The sequence below is a fragment of the Mastacembelus armatus genome, chromosome 17 (assembly GCF_900324485.2).
Source record: "Mastacembelus armatus chromosome 17, fMasArm1.2, whole genome shotgun sequence".
Classification (NCBI taxonomy): Eukaryota; Metazoa; Chordata; class Actinopteri; order Synbranchiformes; family Mastacembelidae; genus Mastacembelus; species Mastacembelus armatus.
In genome coordinates, this window is record NC_046649.1 from 6,193,800 (window position 1) to 6,214,273 (window position 20,474).

At 41.2% G+C, this 20,474-nt stretch overlaps 1 protein-coding gene across 1 annotated transcript; it reads left to right on the top strand.

Annotated features, from left to right (window-relative positions):
- Positions 1-389: 389 nt before the first annotated feature.
- Positions 390-20,338, top strand: rem2 (RAS (RAD and GEM)-like GTP binding 2). The gene is made up of 5 exons (XM_026314255.1): positions 390-516; positions 2,948-3,284; positions 5,439-5,512; positions 12,794-12,971; positions 20,016-20,338. The coding sequence occupies exons 1-5, from the start codon at positions 499-501 to the stop codon at positions 20,336-20,338; spliced, it is 930 nt and encodes a 309-aa protein (XP_026170040.1). The 5' UTR covers positions 390-498.
- The last annotated feature ends 136 nt before the right edge of the window (positions 20,339-20,474 follow it).

Consider the following 20,474-nt stretch of genomic DNA (forward strand, 5'->3'; position numbering starts at 1 on the left):
ACGCTGACTCAAAGACGCGCCCCCATCCCACAGTTTGCAGGAGACAGACCGGAGAGAGACAGGGAGGGATATGCAGGTATTGACTGGAGGTGGAGAGGGACGCGCAGTCGAGGCTGCCCGCTGGGACACCAAACGGAGAGTCGGGGATGTGTTTTTGCGTTGATGGCTTTATTTCTTCTTCTTCCTCTAAGAAGTCGCCTCTTACTATAAACAGGGACGCAGGTGTATCCTCTCTCATCCTCCCTCTAGCCTACTACTGCCTATTCCATCTTCCCTGCGCCGCACCTCTCCCATCCAGTCGGCTAAAGGAGGGTTTTACGCGCCGGAGTGGGAAGATTAACATCATGTTCAATGAAACGTGGTCCGTCTCCTTTGTGCGCCGTGTGCTGCCGCCGTTGTGAATGTGACGCCGGGTCTGTTACCAGCACAGATGACCTGAACCGGGCGGCAGGGGCGGTTCTATCTACAGCACTTGTTCCATAAGGTGAAGACTCATTGATGACCATGGCTGACCAGGTAAAGCGACACATATCCTCTTTAACACACCGCCTCAGCTCTTCACAGTAGCACAGACTACACACCCACACACCAGGTAGGCTACACACACCTAGTGTGTGTGCACCCAGTGCGAATAGCAGGGGAATTAATGCAAGTTGCTTTTTTAGTTTCTGCCAATCACACTCTGTGTGTGTGTGTGTGTGTGCGTGCGTGCGTGCGTGCGTGTGCGTGCGTGTGTGTGTGTGTGTGAGGGAAGGATGTGGAGCACTTTTCAGACTTATTGTTAAGATGCTTCATGATGCACATCTGTGCTCCACCTTATCCCTCATATATTACTTCATAGCTGCTTTAAAGTGAACGAGTGAGTCCAATAATGCAAATATTATGGAAGTCCATTGGACAAAGCTAGGCAGAGCGAGAAACAGCAGTCGGTGTATTCAGACTGTGAAGACACCGGCTGTAGTATTCATGTTGTATCGTAGACTGTTGTTTGCCCTCGTTTCTCTGCAGCCGGGCCAGAGAAGGAGATTAACCCCTGACACACTGTCTCAGCCCCGCGGTCAGAGTCTCATAGACGGGGCCACGCTTAATTAATTAGCTCAGTCACTAAACTAATTGACCTACCTGAGTGAGCCTGCGTCAGGAATGTGTGTGTGTGTGTGTGTGTGTGTGTGTGTGTGCGTGCGTGCGTGCTTGCGTGTGTGTGTGAGTATCTGTCAGAAGCAGCCACACCTCATCTCTGTGTATGACAAAGAATTAAGTAATACTGTGTTTTATATATAGTCCTGTACCAGGCTGTACTAATTTGCTATACTGTAGTATATCTGCTATATGTCCCTATACTATACAGTACTATACATTACACTTCAGTGCTTTTAACTATACTATTCTACAGTCTAGAAAATACTTTATAATAAACTACAGTATATTACACCACAATATATTACACAACCAATACACTATAATGCTTTACATGACATTGAATATTTCTATACTCTATTGTTCATTACATTAAAATACAGTATACTGTGTTCAACAGACAGCAATATGTTATTGTATATTGCATTTCACCACTCTACACTATACTATAAAAACTGAATATATTTCAGGTAATTAGACTATAGTACTCCACTACAATACATTGCAGTATTATATTATAATAAACTATATAGTACAATATGTTTTAAAACACTATACTGTGCTCCACTATGTAATATTACACTACACAACCTCATATTTCAATAACATACATCACATACAACATTATAATGTTCAATACTACTATAGATTGCACAGTGGTTTATTATAATTTATGTACCATTTTGCTATAGCCTATTTCTGATGTATACTATTATTCTACTATACATTACTGTATTATATTATTATAAACTTATTATTATTAGGTACACCTGTACATTCTATCAATCTAATACAATCCATATATACCCTTACAGTTAATCCTAATTTTGTTAAGCCAATAACATTCAGGTTTTGTTAACACTGTCAGAGAGGTGATTATTCAGCTCATTGTAATTTGCAATACTTTCCTCTGTGGTGGTGGTGCTGTATTGGATCACATAATATTCTAATGTGTTCCTGTTATTGCCTTAATTGAGTGCCAATACTGTACTTTGCTGTGCCAGGCAGATGCTGGGCCACAGACTCCCAGGGATGCCACTGGAGCTAGATTAATTGCTGTATTAATATTGATGAGGGTCGTCCATGGCTGACCTGCTGTGGCTGCAAACACGCTATTATGCACATGCATGCACACACTTGCCCACACATTTCTCTTAGCCAAACTGTTGCTCTGGAGGAAACCACTGGCAATCTCCTCTTTAGCTTTCCCGCTTTTAAATAAGTAGGCATGAAGATCAATACTTTATGTTTCAGACCTATTTTTTTGTGAATTCAAGCTGCACTCACAATGCACACCCTGTAAATTATAGAGATACCTGGCTGCACTTGTGCCTTTATTATACAGAGCTTCATCCTCGTTACCTCTTTCCCTCCCCTGTTTTTTTTTCTCTACAAATGTTTTCCCACCTCTCTGTCTGTGGCCTTATTAACCTGCTGTCTTTTAGTGTCTTCTTATCTTCGCACACCCACCAATACACACACCATCTCCCCCCTACTCCTGTCTAAGGTTTCCCTTTGACACACTCTGTGTCTCATCAGCATCTTTCTCTCAGACTGACACTTATGTGTCTCACCTCTGTTTCTTATCGCCTTCCTCTCCGTACACACATAAACACACAGAGTAGAAACACGGATCCATTTTCCAGTGACAACATTTACCTGAATAGACATTGTCACAGGTAGATTTACAGCCAATTTGGACCTGAGAACTGTTTTACTGTAGGTAACACCACCATTTTTGTGTTTGCAATTGTCTCCATTCTAGACTTACAAGTGTCTGTTTGTTTTATCTGTCTCTATGTCATTCTAGTACAGTATGTTTCTCACCACGGCACCACCCCTCCGGCGAGGAAGCACACCCCTGCCTGTCAAACACCAGCTGAGGAGGGAAGAGGCTGTCTCCGAGGACTGTGACTGGATCCCGGGCTCGGAGGAGCCCACCGCACTGCCTATCAGTGACACAGCGGTGCCCCGGAATGAGTCCTTCAGTCAGCTGGCGGCTGCCCAGTCAACTTACCAAAGCCACAGCGGAGCATTGAGAATAGTGCTGCTGGGACAGAATGGTGTGGGCAAGTCATCACTGGCCTTATCTCTGGCCGGGCAGTCGGACAGATCCCTCTCTATAGACTCTGAGACACAAGCATGTGGTAATGACCTGGAGTGTGTTTCTGTGTACATGTGCAGCTTTTTAAATCAGAGGGATAAGTTCAGATAATCTTCATTCAGACACTTAGTGTGGGGTCAAAGTTGACCATTTTTGGAAGATCAGTGCTCATTAATTGTTCCTCTTTCCTCATTCAGATTAAAAATTCAACCAATCCATCAGATTGTTTTTATGGAAAACTTTGATATTACAAGAAGTGAACATATTTTTACTTAGAGTTAAGTGATAAGTTTGATACCACTGTTATAATGGTGTGCTAAATATGTAGCTGGAGCTTGAAAATATTTAGCTTAGCTTAGGATAAAGACTGGACACAAGAAGAAACAGCTATCCTGGCTCTGTCCAAAAATAAAAAAATATCTTGTTGATATATACAAAAACTAAAGTTTGCTTGCCAGTTGGTACCAAACCCAGGTATTTAGTGGACAGACGTAAGACAGTCCCAAATGGTAGGTGGACTTGTTTTAAAATTGTCTTTGAAGCGAGATTGTGACTTCCCCAGTTTTCCAGGATTTATTCTAAGCTAAGCTACAGTAAGTAGCTGCTAGCTGTAGTTTCATATGTAATAGACAGATCTGTGGTTGCTGTCAGCTCAGCAGTAAAGCAAATGACCATATAAGTCTTTGGATATAACAGAATTTCTCTTTAAAGCTACTAAAACAGCCGTGATCTACCTTTCCCTCCCATCTGGCCTCTGTCAGTCAGTAGATCTGTCACAGAGCTGCCTGCAACACAGGATAATCGGCCCTGCTCCTCAACCATCCAATCAGCCAATCGATAACTGTGTTACAATGAAGTGTCTACTCTCCCTCATGTATGAAGCTAATCTGCTCCTGACTAATGCCATACATTCATTACTGCCCATGTGCAATTGGACTCATGTATCATAAAAAGAAAAAGCACTGCCCTTCGAGTGGCTTGGACATAATGTCGTTCTTGTTATGCATGGAAATTTTAACGATGTGCTAAATTGTTCTATGAGCTACACGTCAAAATTACAAACTGTGAAACAACACTGTTCATCACCTATTTAATTAACAGTTTTAACACAGTATCAGCTCTGTGAGGGAAAAACATCTCACCAATCCTATGTGTCACCATCAAAAAATTACTAGTAAAAGACATAATTGATTTACACCACTCTTTGGTGTGTTCATACCTTAAAATAGATAGATAGATAGATAGATATGTATTCATCATAATGGGTGTTCTCATCTTTTTCATGCAAATCTCAGCTAATGTCTATTGTAAAAGCTAAAATGAACTTGTAGGTGATATATTTTCTAAGGATGTAACAATGTAGGTCAGAGTCAGTACAATACACAATATCGTCAACGTCCATTTAATATACATTTACATTTGCTGTTCATCTAGCTCCATTATTGCCACAGTACTGTTCAAAACACAGCAATCAGGCACAATTTTGTGCAGTGTGGACACTATAAGTTATTTTGAGGCAATCCCACATATACTGCACTGTAAAACTACTGCACCAAATGTAGCCTTTATTAATTGGTTCCCAGTAAATACCTAATTTAATCCTACTGAGTATTGTACAGTGCCCAGGTGTCATGAAATAATTTAGCTATTTTTGAATGATACAAAATCTGCCCAATTTTTGAATATAGAATATTGAATATCTGTGGTAGGAATGAATTGGATTAGAGCAAAGAGCCATCGACTGGATAGGGAGGTCAGAAAGTACTGAAAATAGACTAAAACATTATTAATTTGGGGGCTTCGTAGAAATTTTCAACAATAAAAATATTGATCATATTCATTACATAAATGACAAAATGTCCTAAAATAGATGAAGATAAAGGAGAAGTGCCAATTAGCCACAAACCCTAATGTAAACATCACATAAGTGATTTGAAGGTTTCTGGAATAGGGCAAACACATTGTTTAAGTCCTAGATTAAGTGTTTCTGACCACTGACATTTCACTTGAAGCCCAGTGAACTTCTGAACTTCACGATGCATACTCTCACATGATTCTATTGCGGAATATTTTTCCTTGGCATATTACACCCTAGTGCTAACTTTGAGTGTCATCCATTGTGTGCTGTGATGGTTCCTATTGCACTAGCACTCTAATCCTGTGTGCCCTGATGAATGTGCCGTGTATTTGCTTGCAGGTGAGGGCTATGAGTGCACAGTGACAGTTGACGATGAGGACAGCAAAGTCATAATTTTTGACAACTGGAAACAGGTGAGTTACTGACTCTGATCTTCATAGTTCACACATTCTGTTCTGTTTACTCTGTATAGTTTAGACTGCATCATCAACCCTTGGAGCTGAGCAGTGTCAGTGAGTTAATATTCCCCTGGACATGATTTTTGAGCAGGAAAAACAGGAAGAACAGTAACAGCTTGTGGTTATTCTTCATGTGACACTGACGAATTTATGCAAAATCAAAACCATGCACACAATGGCTATTAATAATAATGATGTAATGGTAAATCACTCTAATTAGTATGCAGAGTGAACCATCCCTGATGCATTATCCAAGATGTCCATTCAGCCTTCAGGGGTCCCCCCTTAAGGTTAAATTATTCACATGTAGCTACATTTAGCTCAGGAAACCTCCACTGAAAGCTAGTTGATTTGTTCAACTCCTTTTTCCTATATGTGTTACCCTCTCTTTGTCTCAATTGATTTTTGTTCTCCTTTCTTCCCATCTATCATCAGCAAGTTTTCAATGTCCTTTGTCTCTGGTGAGGTTTTCTCACCTCTCACCACTGTCCTTTAATGCCACAGTTAAATCTCACTTACACTTAATTACATTTGTTATTCTGTGCATGTTAATACAAGGCAGGGCATTAAGGCTGAAGCAACAGACGCAGGACAGTGGGAAGCTTGGAAAGCCTCCAGGACTGTTGGCAGAGAGGGAGGGAGACTGGACAGCCTCCCAAATTATCTTCTAATTCATGCTAATGCTTTTCTGCTTTTTTTGTTGCAGTGCTCATAGTTAAAACACATATATACAAATATAACTAAATATATACGCAATGTTTCTCATATTCACATTCAGCTGCATAGACAGATGTTATCAAGTTGCATAGCATGTGTTATGGCCTTGAACTGGAACTGCATTAACTATTCTCCCAGTTACAGGAACCAGGGCTTATGGCCTTGTGCTGAGCTGGAAGTATTCTTCTTTGGGCACCTTAACCTACATTCAAACTGCCATGGACAGACACACACATACATGCTCACAGATACACATACAGGCTTGACTCAGTCACTCATTTGTGTATAAGATCATGCTAGAGCTACTGGCTGCCGGGCTTCATCTGTGCTCTGGCTAGTCCAATCATTCCCTAATCATCCCCTTGCAATATGAACTGCCAAAAAAGATGAAAAACTGCTATATTCACTGATTGTTCCTTTAAGTGCTTTCTTAGCTTGATTCACAGTTGATTGACACATCAAGGTCTGGATGGAGCTGTAGTTTCCCCAACTACAGTGCAGTGAGCGGTGCACAACACGTAGGGCTTAGTGCAGAAACACGTTAAATATATGCTGACAGACATGCATGTGTGTGTGTCTGCAAGCAGACGTTGCCTCGGCATGGTCAAATCTGTAACACGCACCAGCATACACATTCACAGAAGGCTTAGAGTCTGCTTAGCCAGATGCTGGGACGTGGTGAGTGTTGTTGACATCACAGGGGTTGGTTGGTTTAAATAAGTCATCCATGTGCCCAAAATAGAAATGCTGGCACACTTGGCCTTGACCTAGCAGCCTATGCTGTCCCATGCTGTTTAGACTGACATTGGTTGTGTAATATATGTTTTAAGCAGCTGATTGAGTTCTATATAGCTGGGACCAAGTGAGAAATTAAGGTCACAGAAGACCAGAGGGGCTTACCCACCCTTTACGCTCATGTGCGTTTGCCTTTCTCACTGTGCATGTCTGAATTTATTCCAAGCTTGAGTCAGTCTAGGAGTTTCCATTATTATTTGATAGCTTGAAATTAAAATATTTATTAAATACAATCAAAAGGTGCAGCCTCAGGCATGGAATAATGTAGGGCAGTGGTGTATATGAGTTTACCTTTCAGCATGCAGTGATGCAAAGCTGCTATTGCCCCAGTGGAATGGGTTATTTATAATGTTATAAGAAATTAGAGAAAAGGTTCAGGATGTAATTTGGAAGAAGATAATTGCTGCTTGACCACATTCTTTAGCTCAATTAGGAGGGCAGGAAAAATATCGCTCTACTTTCCAGTTCTTGGAGCGGAGACTGATTATAATGTTGTGTCCAGAGACTTCTTTCTTCAGACATTTTTCTCTTTCCTGTTTTCCTGTTGCGCAACCTTATTAGGGTCCTATTTAAAAGTCCATGCTATTATACCTTAATGGTTTGTTTATTTAGTCTCCACTGGGAGTCATTAATAAATGTACTGTATTTGTATAGAATATTTAGTCTGGACCAAAATCAAGCCAATGAAAAGCTCAGTTGAAATCTCAGATCGTGTGTAGCATTAACAGGATTCACATAAACTACAGGTTAGGTAAAGAAAGAGAAAAGGTAATACTCTACATTTTGTATGTCTTACTCCTAGTCCTACCACAGTTAAGTTGGTGAATGCCACTTTAAAGATGCTTTAAGGTTTTCTGCTTAGTTCATTTTCAATTCGTACCATAAGATATAAGAATTCAAGTTGTCAAATCTTCTTATAGAAGTTGATTAGACGTTCTCTGCACATTCCAAGCGCTGAATGCCATTAACACATAGAGATAAAAATACTCTAAATGTACACATACTGTTAAAAATTCCTCAGTGCCATGTGAAAAACTCATTTTGAAAAAATAAATAAAAGTTAGGTATAACCTTTCAGTTCTCAGGTCACAAGATGTTTTTTACTAATAATGCTGTACTTTACTGTGCCCTGGACGAAAATCCTCTTTTATCCTCCAGCTGTAGAGAGTGTAGAGGTGAACCACAGAACAACATCCCTCAAACCAGAGGAGATTCAGGGATTTGCTGATGGGCACCTCAGCAGGGTGGAGGCTCCACATGTCATCATATTAAAGCTGGAAATTGGGTCATGTAGGGACACTCACTACACCACCCGTGTATTGGTGATGTAGTTGTTGCATGTGCATATGCTCAGCATTGTGCACTATGTCAGTGATGTGATGTCAGCTATGTTTGTGGATGATGTGGTCATTGCTCACGCAGTGCTTATGTATGTGTGTGCGTGCCAGCCAGTGCAGGCCAGATGGCCTCACCATTATATTTCCTTAGGGAAGCATTGTCTCAGTGTAGCAGAAAATAAGTGAGAGAAAAAGAGTCAAACCACTAACTCAGCATTTTATCTGCACTAAGCTTCTTCATCCTATTATTAGATTTTGACTTTTGCTAGTAAGCAAGATGCTGCTCTGTCCCTTTTTTTCTACCTCTCCACTTCTTTTTCCTTTTTCCTCTTTCTTCCTTTCCCTTCATTCATCACCCCAGCATGTTCATTAATCTGCCTGCTCTTTCATTCTGCTCTGACTTGCATTCAGCCAGAGAAACAACACAAGCCAAAGAGCCAGATGTGTGCAAAATGAATGTGTTTGCTTTTGATAAAGCCAAATGGTAGCATGAGCATTGATGTATTTATCTGTGCATGTGTCTGCACTCCATGGATGTTTGTGTAAGCAGGTGGGGATGTGTTTGACCTTTTCTTTCTATGCACTATAAAAGCTGTAAGCTGCTTTTCTCCTGTATCTTGCTCTGCAAAGCAAATTATTTGGGAGCCAATAGATTGCAGTAGTGGGTTTGTGTTCCACCAGGTGGGGAACATGTTCTGTATAGTGAGTGATGTACGTATACACACACATGCTCAATCACATTTTCATAAAAGGATTGCTGCGTTTTCTGCCTTTTTTCAGAACTGAAAAAAAAAGTTTGAGTGCTTGTAGGACCACGGGATGTTATGCAAATCATGTCTGATAAGTGATTCATTGTCCTCGCTGTTAATGGTTGTTAATATAGTGAGTTGCTCTAGCTAGTTGGCGTTTAAGTGCATTTTTGAGTGCAGATTAAATTACATGTATGCATGAGTGTATAATGTGTATTGTTTCTGTGCATATAAACATCTTGTGAAACATGAAAAATTCATTCCAGATATATAAAAGGTTGTTCTCAACCACAGCTCCACTGATAGCTTTGAACTCAGGTGCATCTTCTCAGTGGAGATGAAATCCTTGTTTACAATGCACTGATAAAACAGGGCTGGATACTGTTCAATCAATCAGCCATGTTTTATTTATTTTTCTTATCTGTATCTGCTTCTAAATGTGTGATCGAACAGAATAAAAAGCTGAAGCAGAGTGCTTTTAAGATCCACACCAATGTCTCTGTATGGCACAGCAGCTGATTTTAAGGGTGTATATTTTAGCTGATCAGTAACAGAAATTGCATTATGGAAAATATGGTTAAAATAATTTAGAAAGGGTTGCCATTGCACAACTGTTCCACCAGAGAATTTCCTTTTCTGCTCTAAGATATCCTGCTTAGTATATATTGTTACAATTACTTAGTGACCACATTTCAGGGATTCTTATTAATGCTGTTATTTTTTTGGCCTTGGGAATGGCAGAGACATTTGAGATGTCCGTGTCAATTATTTATTCATAATTTGAATATAAAGTGAGAATTGAAGTGTAGCTTTGTGTGCAGATCAGGTCTCATTATTTTGGTTGTGACCTTACAGCAATGTAATCATCGGAGTAGGAGGATTGACTCTGTATTTAGAATCTAAATCTGTGCTCATTAAGACTGAACCATTAGTAAAGTGTAGGGACACCTGAACTTTACAGCCATATGAGAACGTTGCATCTGCAATTCCAAAATCAACATGTTTTCCTGTTCTGAAGATAGTCTATGGCACTCCCATTCAGTACCCTAATTAATATAGTTAGAGGACAGGACTTTCTGCAGAAGACCACAATGTAACACCACAATTATCTGCCCTCTATTGGAGGCAGGCTAAACTAATAGAAAGTGCATGTAATTCACTCACAAATAATTGGTTGTGTGCCATAAAGGGGCTTTCCCATGACAACCCCAAAATTATCTGCACTACCTGTGGGTGCAGCCTCTGTTCTCAGGCAGCCATCTCCGACATTACAAGTAACCCTGAATTCTCCCAATGTAAACATTGCCACTCACAGATGGGCCCAATTTAATAATCCCTGGGCATCCATCGGGGATCTCAGTGATCTGGGCCAGATGAGGTCTTTGTTATTAGGATGATTTAATTAGTTTTTTTCCCTGAATGCTCTATGTTCTGTGTGTATTTACTTGCATTTTGAATACTACTGTATATGGGCCTGGCTTTTGTGATTGTGTGTTTATCTGTGTGTGTGTGTGTGTGTGTGTGCATGGGGGGAGTAGGTATTGACAGATGGCGTGCTCTGTGTGAACAGAGAGGATCTGCTTAATGGAGAGAAAGAAAGAGAGCACTGGCACTGTCCTGAGTTGTTCTGCCTCCGTTTGATAGAGAGGCGCATTTACATTGTCACTGTTTTCCTACTGGTGCGCTCCATCACACTCCAAACTGATGTCCACTCTGTGCTGGTACTCCTTTGCTTACAAAGATTAGAGTCTGTCTCTCACTTTGTTTCTCTCTCTGCAGTTTGTTGTTTCCATTCTCCCCCCTGATCCTTCAATCTGATAGTGACAGGTGGTGGAGCTGCCTTCCACGCTAGTGGCTCCCTCCCCTCCTCTTTTGTCTTCTCCCTGTCTTTTCCTATGCCCCATCAAACAGACACAGTGCCAAGCCTCTCCCCATGAATATCCTGCTCCAGGCTCTGATTCAATACCACTTGGCTGCTTGAGACAGTGTGAATTTTTCAAACATTTGAAATTCTCTGGAGGGCAGGAATTTACCTTTAGGGCTGATGATGTAGGGCAAGGGCATTCATGCACTAATACACACACACCCATATAATATGTCCAAGGCTAGCAGGCAGATTGGGTTGTCTAGTGGGAATACCATGTTTTTATATTGATTCAGGCACCACTGTTTATGGCTCCAGAGTCGCATTTCCACTTGAAATACAATGTGATTGAATTTGCAGGTCATTATGCAGTCTTGCGCAAATAACACAGTGGAAAGTTATACATTAGAGCTTAAACAAAAGTTCAAATATAACTGCATCAATTCCTGGTTTAAAGTCAAGTAAAGTAAAAAGGATTCTGATATAAAATATAAATGTCATTTTTTTGCAGCAATGACAGTAAACAGAAATATTTTGTTGACATAGTGGTGATTTGCTGGATTTTATTTGAAGACTACAGTCACTATTTGTGCTTCACTACAAGAAACCCATCTGGCTATAAAACTGCTGTTTGTCTGTGTCTTCTAATGACATTTGTGACTTGACATAACTCCATGGGATTGGGCCTCAGGTTTCTGTATGTGGGAGAAAAATAACTGGGTTCGTCACTAGGAATGACTCTTTTCTCATGACATATTTTACCTATTTACAGTAACTCTGTTTTTACAATCATACTGTACCAGTCAAAAGTTTGGACACACTTTCTCTTTCAATTCAGTGGTAAAGTGTGTCCAAACCTTTGACTGGTAGTGTATTTATCATTGCACCCTTAAGGCAAATATGGCACCATGTGGTAAAAGTTCACTATATTTCAGGCCATAAAAAGCTACACTGCAGTGTGACATAAATGTCATAATATGGCAAGAGCAGGCTTCAGACTTAAATCCAAACCTGGACTGCATTTTATATAGGGCATTCACCTTTGACTAACAAAATATATAATGTGGAGACTTTCCTAATAGTTGGTAATAATTGGACAAACAAATGATCAGTTGGGAGGGAGTTGGCCATGAATGTTTCTGTGATATAATGTTAAAATTGGTTTCCATATAAGGTTTGGCTTGTGCCTTGGTCTTTAAACTGAAGAAACAGCCAGGAAACTGTAGACTTCTTAAAGCTCAGGTGCAACTAGAAGAACCTTGCTATGATTCATCTTACATCCATGAAACACCTTCAGACCAGTGTAAATCCGGCTGACAGAATGAGAGCGAGAAAGCGACAGAGGACAGAGATGGTCCTTGGCAGTTCTAAGCTGCTGTTTCAGCTTGAGCCACTTGGGCTAATTGAGTGTCTGTGACAGGAATCCCTGGCGGGATTTTTGTGGGCTTTTTTAAAAGGGTCATGGGGTTCAAAGTGAACCAGGACGTGTGCACTGTCAAGCTGGGCAAAGTCTCCTCTGCATCCTCTCATGGGACAGTGACAACAACTTGAGTGCTTATGCCCTTTCAGTTGCTCCAGCAAAACAAAACAGGGACCTGAGAAAGGATTCTGAGTTTTAAGACATGTGCCATCACCAAACTGCTAATTTGTTAATGGCATGCAAGGGATCTAGTTTAATGTGTCGTAGCTGCCTGGCATTCAACACCTATTGAGCTGTCACTGGATCTCCCCTTTATTTATGCATGTGTCTGTACGTGTTTGTGTGTGTTCCTAGGACCTGTCCACACTGCAGTGTGATGTGTGTATCCTGGTCTTCTCAGTGACTGACAGGAGAAGTTTCCACCGCACTGCCCAGCTTCGCCTTCTCCTCAGGGAGTCCCAGCCACACACACCAATCATCCTGGTGGGCAACAAGAGCGACCTTGTTCGCTCCCGTGAGATCAGCTCAGAGGGTAGGTAGAAGGAGGGACACCGCTCTGTAATGGGACTTTTACTGCCATACAAGGATGTAATTGGTCACTTGTCAAACCCCTCCTCTGTAAAGCAATGTCCAATCTTATCACACCAACCATGTGGCATGTCTGCCAGGTTTTAGATTTCTAAGCATGCTGAATTGGTAAGTTAAACTGGATGCCTTATTACTAGATTGCATTCTATTCATGCTTAGAATCAATGCTCAGTGGCATATGTATATGCTAAATAAATAAATTAATACATAAATAATATTTTCTTACCAGATAGAGCTCTTGTAGAGCTCTTATAGTCGATTACGATAACATATTGTTACAGCCATGCACTGCTCTTTGGTGTGCATGGGAATACAGGCAGAGAGGTATTATGGTGTATTTTAAGCATATAGAAGGTGAGGTGATTTTAGCTTTTCCAAAACCAAAACTCAAAACAATAAAATACAAGCAATTAATTAATTATTATTATTAATTAAACAGTGCGATAGCTGCTATAATGTTAGCTGCAGGGGTTTCTCCCTTGTCTGGCTTCCCATCTACAGTAGTGACCTAACAGTTACATCCATGCCATGGGGGAAGTACATTTTGAGGGGTTACAGGTTAGTAAAAAAAAAAAAAACATCCATTCGCAATAGCAAGTTCACCATATAGTTTTTACGCACTGAAAGATGGTTCTTTGTACTACATTAGGACCTCCACTATAATGTCTTTTCCTCCCACAGTCCAAAAACATGTATGTCAGGTTGATTGGTGACTCTAAATTGCCCATAGGAGTGAGTGTGAGTGTGTGAGGTTGTTTGTCTCTATGTGGCCCTGTGATGGACTGGTGACCTGTCCAGGGTGGACCCCTGCCTTTCACCCAGAGAGAGCTGGGATAGGCTCCAGCTGATCCCTGTGACCCTAAATAGGAATAAGCAGGTATAGAAAATGGATGGATGGATGGATGGATCATGCTTACGTTACTCTGATAAATATAATTGTTGGGCAGCAGGCCTTGGCATGCAACACTAAAGCAAGGTCTTGGCAAAACAAATACACCAAAAAAGAAACACACAGTGCTGCAGTGAATCCATTAGGCTTAAAAATTCAGTGAAGACAGATAAGCCCATTGGCAGACTATCAGTTTACTGGAGTGAATTTTAATGTAGAACTGATCTGACCATGAACTTACATTCACTTACATATATACATTTAACCCATAATGTCACCTCTGCAATTACTGTCTATTTACAGCCCCCATTTATGTGGTGAATATAGCCACTCTCATTTCCTTATAGGCCTAACGTATTTCACTTCAGTTTCAAATATTACCTTATCCTTAACTGTTCTAATTCTCTGGCATGGATCTATCTCACTGTGTCCCCTGGCTCCTTGTTCTTTTGTTTTTGTTCTAGTAAGAACTTAAACGCACTGCAGGCCAACTGACAGCTAAGTCAGGGCAGACCACTGTGATCCAAGTGCCTGTAAAGGGCAAATTTCACAAGAACAGATTAAAAATACATTATAGATGGACAAATGTGCATACCAAGTGTATGAGCTGGAACATCAAGGCACAATGATGAACACTTGAATGCCCTAACTTAGTGTGTTAAACTTAGTGGTAGTGATTTGATTATGTGCAAACATTACCTGCAAACCTACAGACAGGTTCTGCTCTGTAAATGAACAGCATTGCTAACATTATATCTGCATATAACTTTATATCTGAGCCTCAACAAGCTGTTGGTGCGTGTGCACTGGCCTGCAGACAGCACAGCTGTTTCTGAAACATTAATCTTAGTTATTTCACCTACCCCAAAGTCTAATTCGCTTCATGAGCCGGTGTGGCAGCACCCGACACAGTTCTTTGTTTCTGGAGATGGAGGAGTAATGTTAGAGCTCCTTTTCTGCTTGCCAAGAGCTTCTGCAGCCGCTGAGTAGAGCTGCTGCTGCTGACTTCACCATAGCGTTACTCTTATTCTTTGGCCATACCGTTGTCGTTACTCTTTGGCAACACTACAGCAAAGGCTGACAGATTCACTCCTCTTCTGCTTAGCTGGGCCTTGATTGGTCAAGCTTACAGTTTGAATTAGCCAATCATAGGTGTGGGTCATAGAAGATGCCTTGATGAGTGAGTGACACTTTAAATTTCGGATTGAATTTTGATACCAAAAGAGTGTGGTGACAATGTAAATAAAATGCAATTGACTGGGGGCGCTGTTTCACTGCCATGTTTATTAAATAAAGAGACTAAAAACCCATGGCAATATGACATGCACTTGATTCTGCTTCCATTTAAAATTGTGGCCCTGTGATGGACTGGTGACCTGTCCAGGGTGGACCCCTGCCTTTCACCCAAAGAGAGCTGGGATAGGCTCCAGCAGATCCCTGGGACCCTAAATAGAAATAAATGGGTTTCGATAATGAATGGATGAATAATTTCAACGTGAATTGAGAATTGAATTGCCACTTTGTGCACTGAATTGCCAATTGCAAAATGAATTGCAAATTGAATAAAGAGTCCGTAAAACACCTCTCATGTCACTCTCCATCTTCTCGCTTCGTGATGTTTGTGAGTCTTTGTCATAGCGGTGACTGTGATGAGAGGGACGAACAGTGACAGAGGGAGGGGTGGATGTATGAGAATGATGTGTCTACAAATACCAGTTTGTACCATCACTGAGTTAATGTTAACCTCTTTCAGCAGTATCTGTCTCCATATCTTACCTTGCCAGTATAAATGGAGTTATTCTGTAGCTCTCTTATGAAAGACCTTCCTGCTCATTTAGGCGAATTCTGTATTTTTGTTGCTATTCAGAAATTGTTAATTTTCCTTCTTAAATCACTCTCTCTTTTGGCTCCTTTTGTTTTTCTGACTGTGGACAGATATCTGACTATATGTGTGCTTTTAATAAACCCTCTATAAAACTGCACCAAGGGGGTTAGGCAAGCCAAGTGTACACTGCTGTCATCACAAAACATCACAGAGGTCAAGTAAATAGCAAGTCAACTAGAAAGCTAAAGTGCCAGGTAATTTCCACAGGAGCTGGTGGAAGCTGAAGCAGAGCTAAATGGAAATGACAGAAACAAGACTCAGTTGGGATTCTAATGCTCTGTTTGCAGTAGTTTGTTAGCATATTAGTCATACCAGCTTCGTTAGTCAGTGACGAGCAGAGGATACCAAATTACCAAAGCTTCACTCCTGTGAAGCATGCTGTCTTCACTGTTTCAAAGCCAAGCCCATTACTAACAGTATAAACTCCATAGAGCACCTTAATCAGCAGTGGCAGGGTCTTTCAAATATGTATTCATTGTTATGTGAGGTCCACATGAGCATTTTATATTTAATATTCCAACAAAAAGGGAAGGGGTTTGTATATTTGTGTGTTGTTTTCTTCTTCAAACAGTCAAGTTAAGTTTTGCTTTATTAGTTCTCTCACGGTTAAGGTTTCATTTATGGTAGGCCCTGGGGTTAACATCTTATGACGAGAGTTATAACTGAGAGAAAGAAAAGAGATAGTGGAAAATCCATTTGTTGTTCAGAAGTGTAGACATCACAGCTTGGGGTCAAACCTTGTTTGCTTTGATTTGTTGAAGAAGTCAGAAAAGGCAGCAAGTGTAAAATTTGTGCACACTGGTGCTTCCACATCACTGACATCCTCATTTGGTCACCACTTAATGACAGGAGTGGAAGGACAGGGGAGGGAGGTGAAGAATGAATAATGAGAGATTTCTACACTCAGCATGTTTTGTCGTAAAAAAAAAAAAAAAAAATCGATGTGGTCAGCGATATGGAAATGCTCCATCCTTGTTCTCAGGGTGCCGCCTGACAAGGATGCTCTTATGCTCTCTCTGGACAGATCACATGTTTTCTTTTTGAAATGTGAGCCTGACAGAGGAAGCCAACTGGTCTGTCCAGCTATCTAACATCCTCTTTAAAGAAGCTGAGGCCTGGCTGAGACACACACACATAAAGTCTATTTATGGCATGTACGGTGACACGTTTACTCTGCTATCTCTCACCTTCTCCCTTGTTGCATCTCTCTATCCATTCTTATAACACACTGTGATACTCACACTGTGACACCGGCAGCATACGGCATTCATCATTTGAAAAGGAAAAAATACACTCTCATCCACGGGTGGAGTGTGGCATAAAAAAATCCAAATCCAGACGCTGTATTTATTGCTGTAAGAATGGCTTTGGTGTGGCCCTGCCCCTGTGGGTTTTGACTCATATGAATCTTGGCTCCATTTGCTTAGTCGACATTCTTTCTCTCTGTCTCTGTCCTCTGTCCATTTGTCTCTTTCTGTCTCCTCTTTCTCATCATGCCTGTCATCTCCGTTCAGGATCTTTTTCTTTATTCTTTGACTCAAGGTTAGTTCCATTCAACTGAATGTTGCTCTCACTTGACCGGTCGTCTTTCTCCAGCCCTTGTTTTTTTTTTTCCCCTCTTCTCAGACCATCACCGTGACCACTTTTGGCCTCTGTTGTCTCCTCTTGTTTTCACCTACCTTTCTTCTACTCATTTCCAATACAGGTGCCTCACCACTCCTTTTCCTTTCCTCTTCTTGTCGTTTCTTCAGGTTTCCTTCCCTATGTTGCCTCTTCTTTCCTCTCCTCTCCTTTCCACCGTCTCATGTTTTCCTCATTTCCAATTGTGCCCTCTTCACTGCTTTCCTTTCCTCATCTTGCCTCCTTCCCTCCCTTATTTTCTCATCTCCTCTTTGAATTTCTTCTCACCTCAAGTTGTTTCCTCTCCTATATTTCTAGTCATTACCTCATCTTCTTTCCTCTCTGATTTCCGTCTTTCCTCACCACTTTGTTGTTTCCTTTTCTCTTCACCTCTTCTCACCTCATTTCCTCAGCCCCTCACCTGTCTTGTTTCTTGTTTCCTCTCTGGCCTGATTGTTGTGTTGTTTTTCTCTCCTCACCTTGCCTTTTTTTCTCTCCTTTCCTGTCCTTTCCTCTCCAAATCAGTTTCCTCCAACACTTTTTTTTTATCAACTTATAAATACTCCGTTCAATCAGCTGTCATAGGTATTAAGATAAGCTGTGTTGATCTGATTTGGGATTTTTCTTTTTCCTCCCACTCCTGCCTCACCCACTATTTGGTGACACTGCTCAGGGACATCAGCAGCACTACAAATGGCTTACTACACCCAGATCAAATCAAGTTCTGTTTTTTTTAATTTTTTTATTTCCTGCATAACACTGTTGTGTGTTGAGTGAATACAGTTTAGAATAATAATGAGGATTTAACTTGACTCAATGACATGAGTGTTTAGTAAGTCATCTTTAGGTACAGTAGTCTCAGCTCAGTAGCTGTTACGATCCAAGAGCACTTTGAGGATTTCCCCTCCTTGTTGTATTGAAAGCTTGGTATGAAAATTCATTACTGCCCTTAGAAACCGTAATAGCACAAAACAATTTAAGGACCAATTATAAGCTTTTGTTTGTAGCTTTCAATTGCATCACATCATCAGCTGTTGAAGTTTGCTCAGTACAATGTCAAATGACCCATCTCCATGACAACTGAGCAGACACCACTACTGATAAATCACATTCATGTGAAAGCTCTAGGAAAACGTGACTAAGAGCACCTTGAGTTCAGACTGTTTTACTGTCAGAAGTTTTGCTATTTTACAACCCTGGTGATAACATCCATCCATCCATCTTCTGTACCCGCTTTTTCCTGAAAGCCAGGGTCACGGGGATCTGCTGGAGCCTATCCCAGCTCTCTCTCGGGTGAAAGGCAGGGGTACACCCTGGACAGGTCAACCCTGGTGATAACATTGTGACTCTTAATTATGGCATGGAGACTTGTCATGTCTTTGTTAGAGCATAGAAACCTCACAACTGATGAGACACGTTTCGTACAATCATAATACCATAAATAAAATAAAAATGAACATACCTGAACAATCCTTTGCTGTCATTAATTGCAGCAAACACGATACCAACCTGCACCTACCAAAGCAGGCTGAAAAATATGTCAGTTTATGTAATCATTTTGATGTTCATTTTTGTTTTGAAGAAAGCAATAATAATTGTTGGTGTCCTGTTTCTATTTTGCCAGTAGAAAGTAAATAATAAGAAACCAAATAATAAGTTAACAGTCTAAAGCCCATGCAACACTCATCCATGGCAGGAATCTCTTCCTGCTACCAACTCTCTGCTGTCATTTGAAGTTCATACAGTGGATGTTTTATATGGGCATGAATATGAGCAGTAAGCTTTAAAAGCATTTTCTGCACACAGCTGAGCTCTCAAACTGGATCTAAGCAGAGCAGGAGTAGAGCAAAATGAAAAAACCCATCTGAGCTGCACAATGAAGCCCATTTGTTGCAGAATGATCTGTATCTATTCATTTTCCTTATCGTCCTCTCTTGTTTGACCAGGGACGCTTTTAGCTGAGATACTGAGCCTTGTCAACAACAGATTTAGTCACCTGTTCTTATCCAGGAGACTCACATTGAGATAGAAAGTGCTTTCCTATTTGAGCTGCAGCCAAGGGATTTGAGCTTATACAACTCAGCTAGTGGCAAAATTAACTCCATCCTGCCATCACTGTCTCTCTCTCTCTGGCTCTTCTTATTCACTTATGACCGTTGAGAAGACAAATTTGCTAAACGAATACAGTGAATGTTAATTTAAGAAACATAAAAATGCAATAATGCCTAAGTAGCTTGTTTACTGTATCTCCCTTTGACTATGTCTCTCTGTTTATCTCTGTTTCAAGATTTCAAGAACTCTAAACAGAGACAAATGTCCCATCCCCACATTGTGAGATGCTGCAGATTGACTCTATTTGTCTCAATTTAGTGCATGAGAAGTGACAAACTAACACTTACATAGTTTAATACAGCAGTGAGTGAGCTGTTGACGCAGAGGTATTATCTTGTGGAGAAAGATGAGGCACAGCTAGGTCATTACCACCCTGTGGATGGTTTTCTGGTTTCATGATCTAATGTCCTTAAATTGCAATCACTAATTGCCATTTGTAGTTGTTAGTTTGTGCAAAAACCTATCATGCTCTCTTTCATCAGAGGCTCAATCCAGTGCCACGATGTTTGACTGCCTCTACTTGGAGCTCTCAGCCTCCCTGGACCACGGCACCAATGAGCTGTTGGAGGCTGCAGTTCGGACTGCAAGGGGTGACTGTGTGGGGCCCAGGTGGTCTGATGGTGACCCAGGGGCAGGGCGCAGGGAGAGCCTGACCAGTCGGGCCAAACGCTTCCTGGCGGGGCTGGTGCCACGCTCGTATGGCCGGGACCGGGATCGGGGACGCTACAGGGAGATGAGTCGCCACCGGGGCAGCAAGATTCTCCGCCAGAAGTCCCGCTCCTGCCATGACCTCAGTGCACTGTGACTCACACACTTGCATACACTCCTGCAAAGAGATACACTCCCACACATGTATACACAGACACGCAAACCAGATTGAAAACTAGGAGGGAGGGAAGGTGTAATGGACAGAGGTGGAGAAAAAGGCAAAATGTCATATA

What these genes read in the sequence shown, in the direction of transcription:
- rem2 (XM_026314255.1), top strand. An exon ending in TTTTTGACAACTGGAAACAG is followed by an intron (nt 5,513 to 12,793) that starts GTGAGTTACTGA and finishes GTGTGTTCCTAG; the next exon opens with GACCTGTCCACACTGCAGTG. An exon ending in CCGTGAGATCAGCTCAGAGG is followed by an intron (nt 12,972 to 20,015) that starts GTAGGTAGAAGG and finishes CTCTTTCATCAG; the next exon opens with AGGCTCAATCCAGTGCCACG.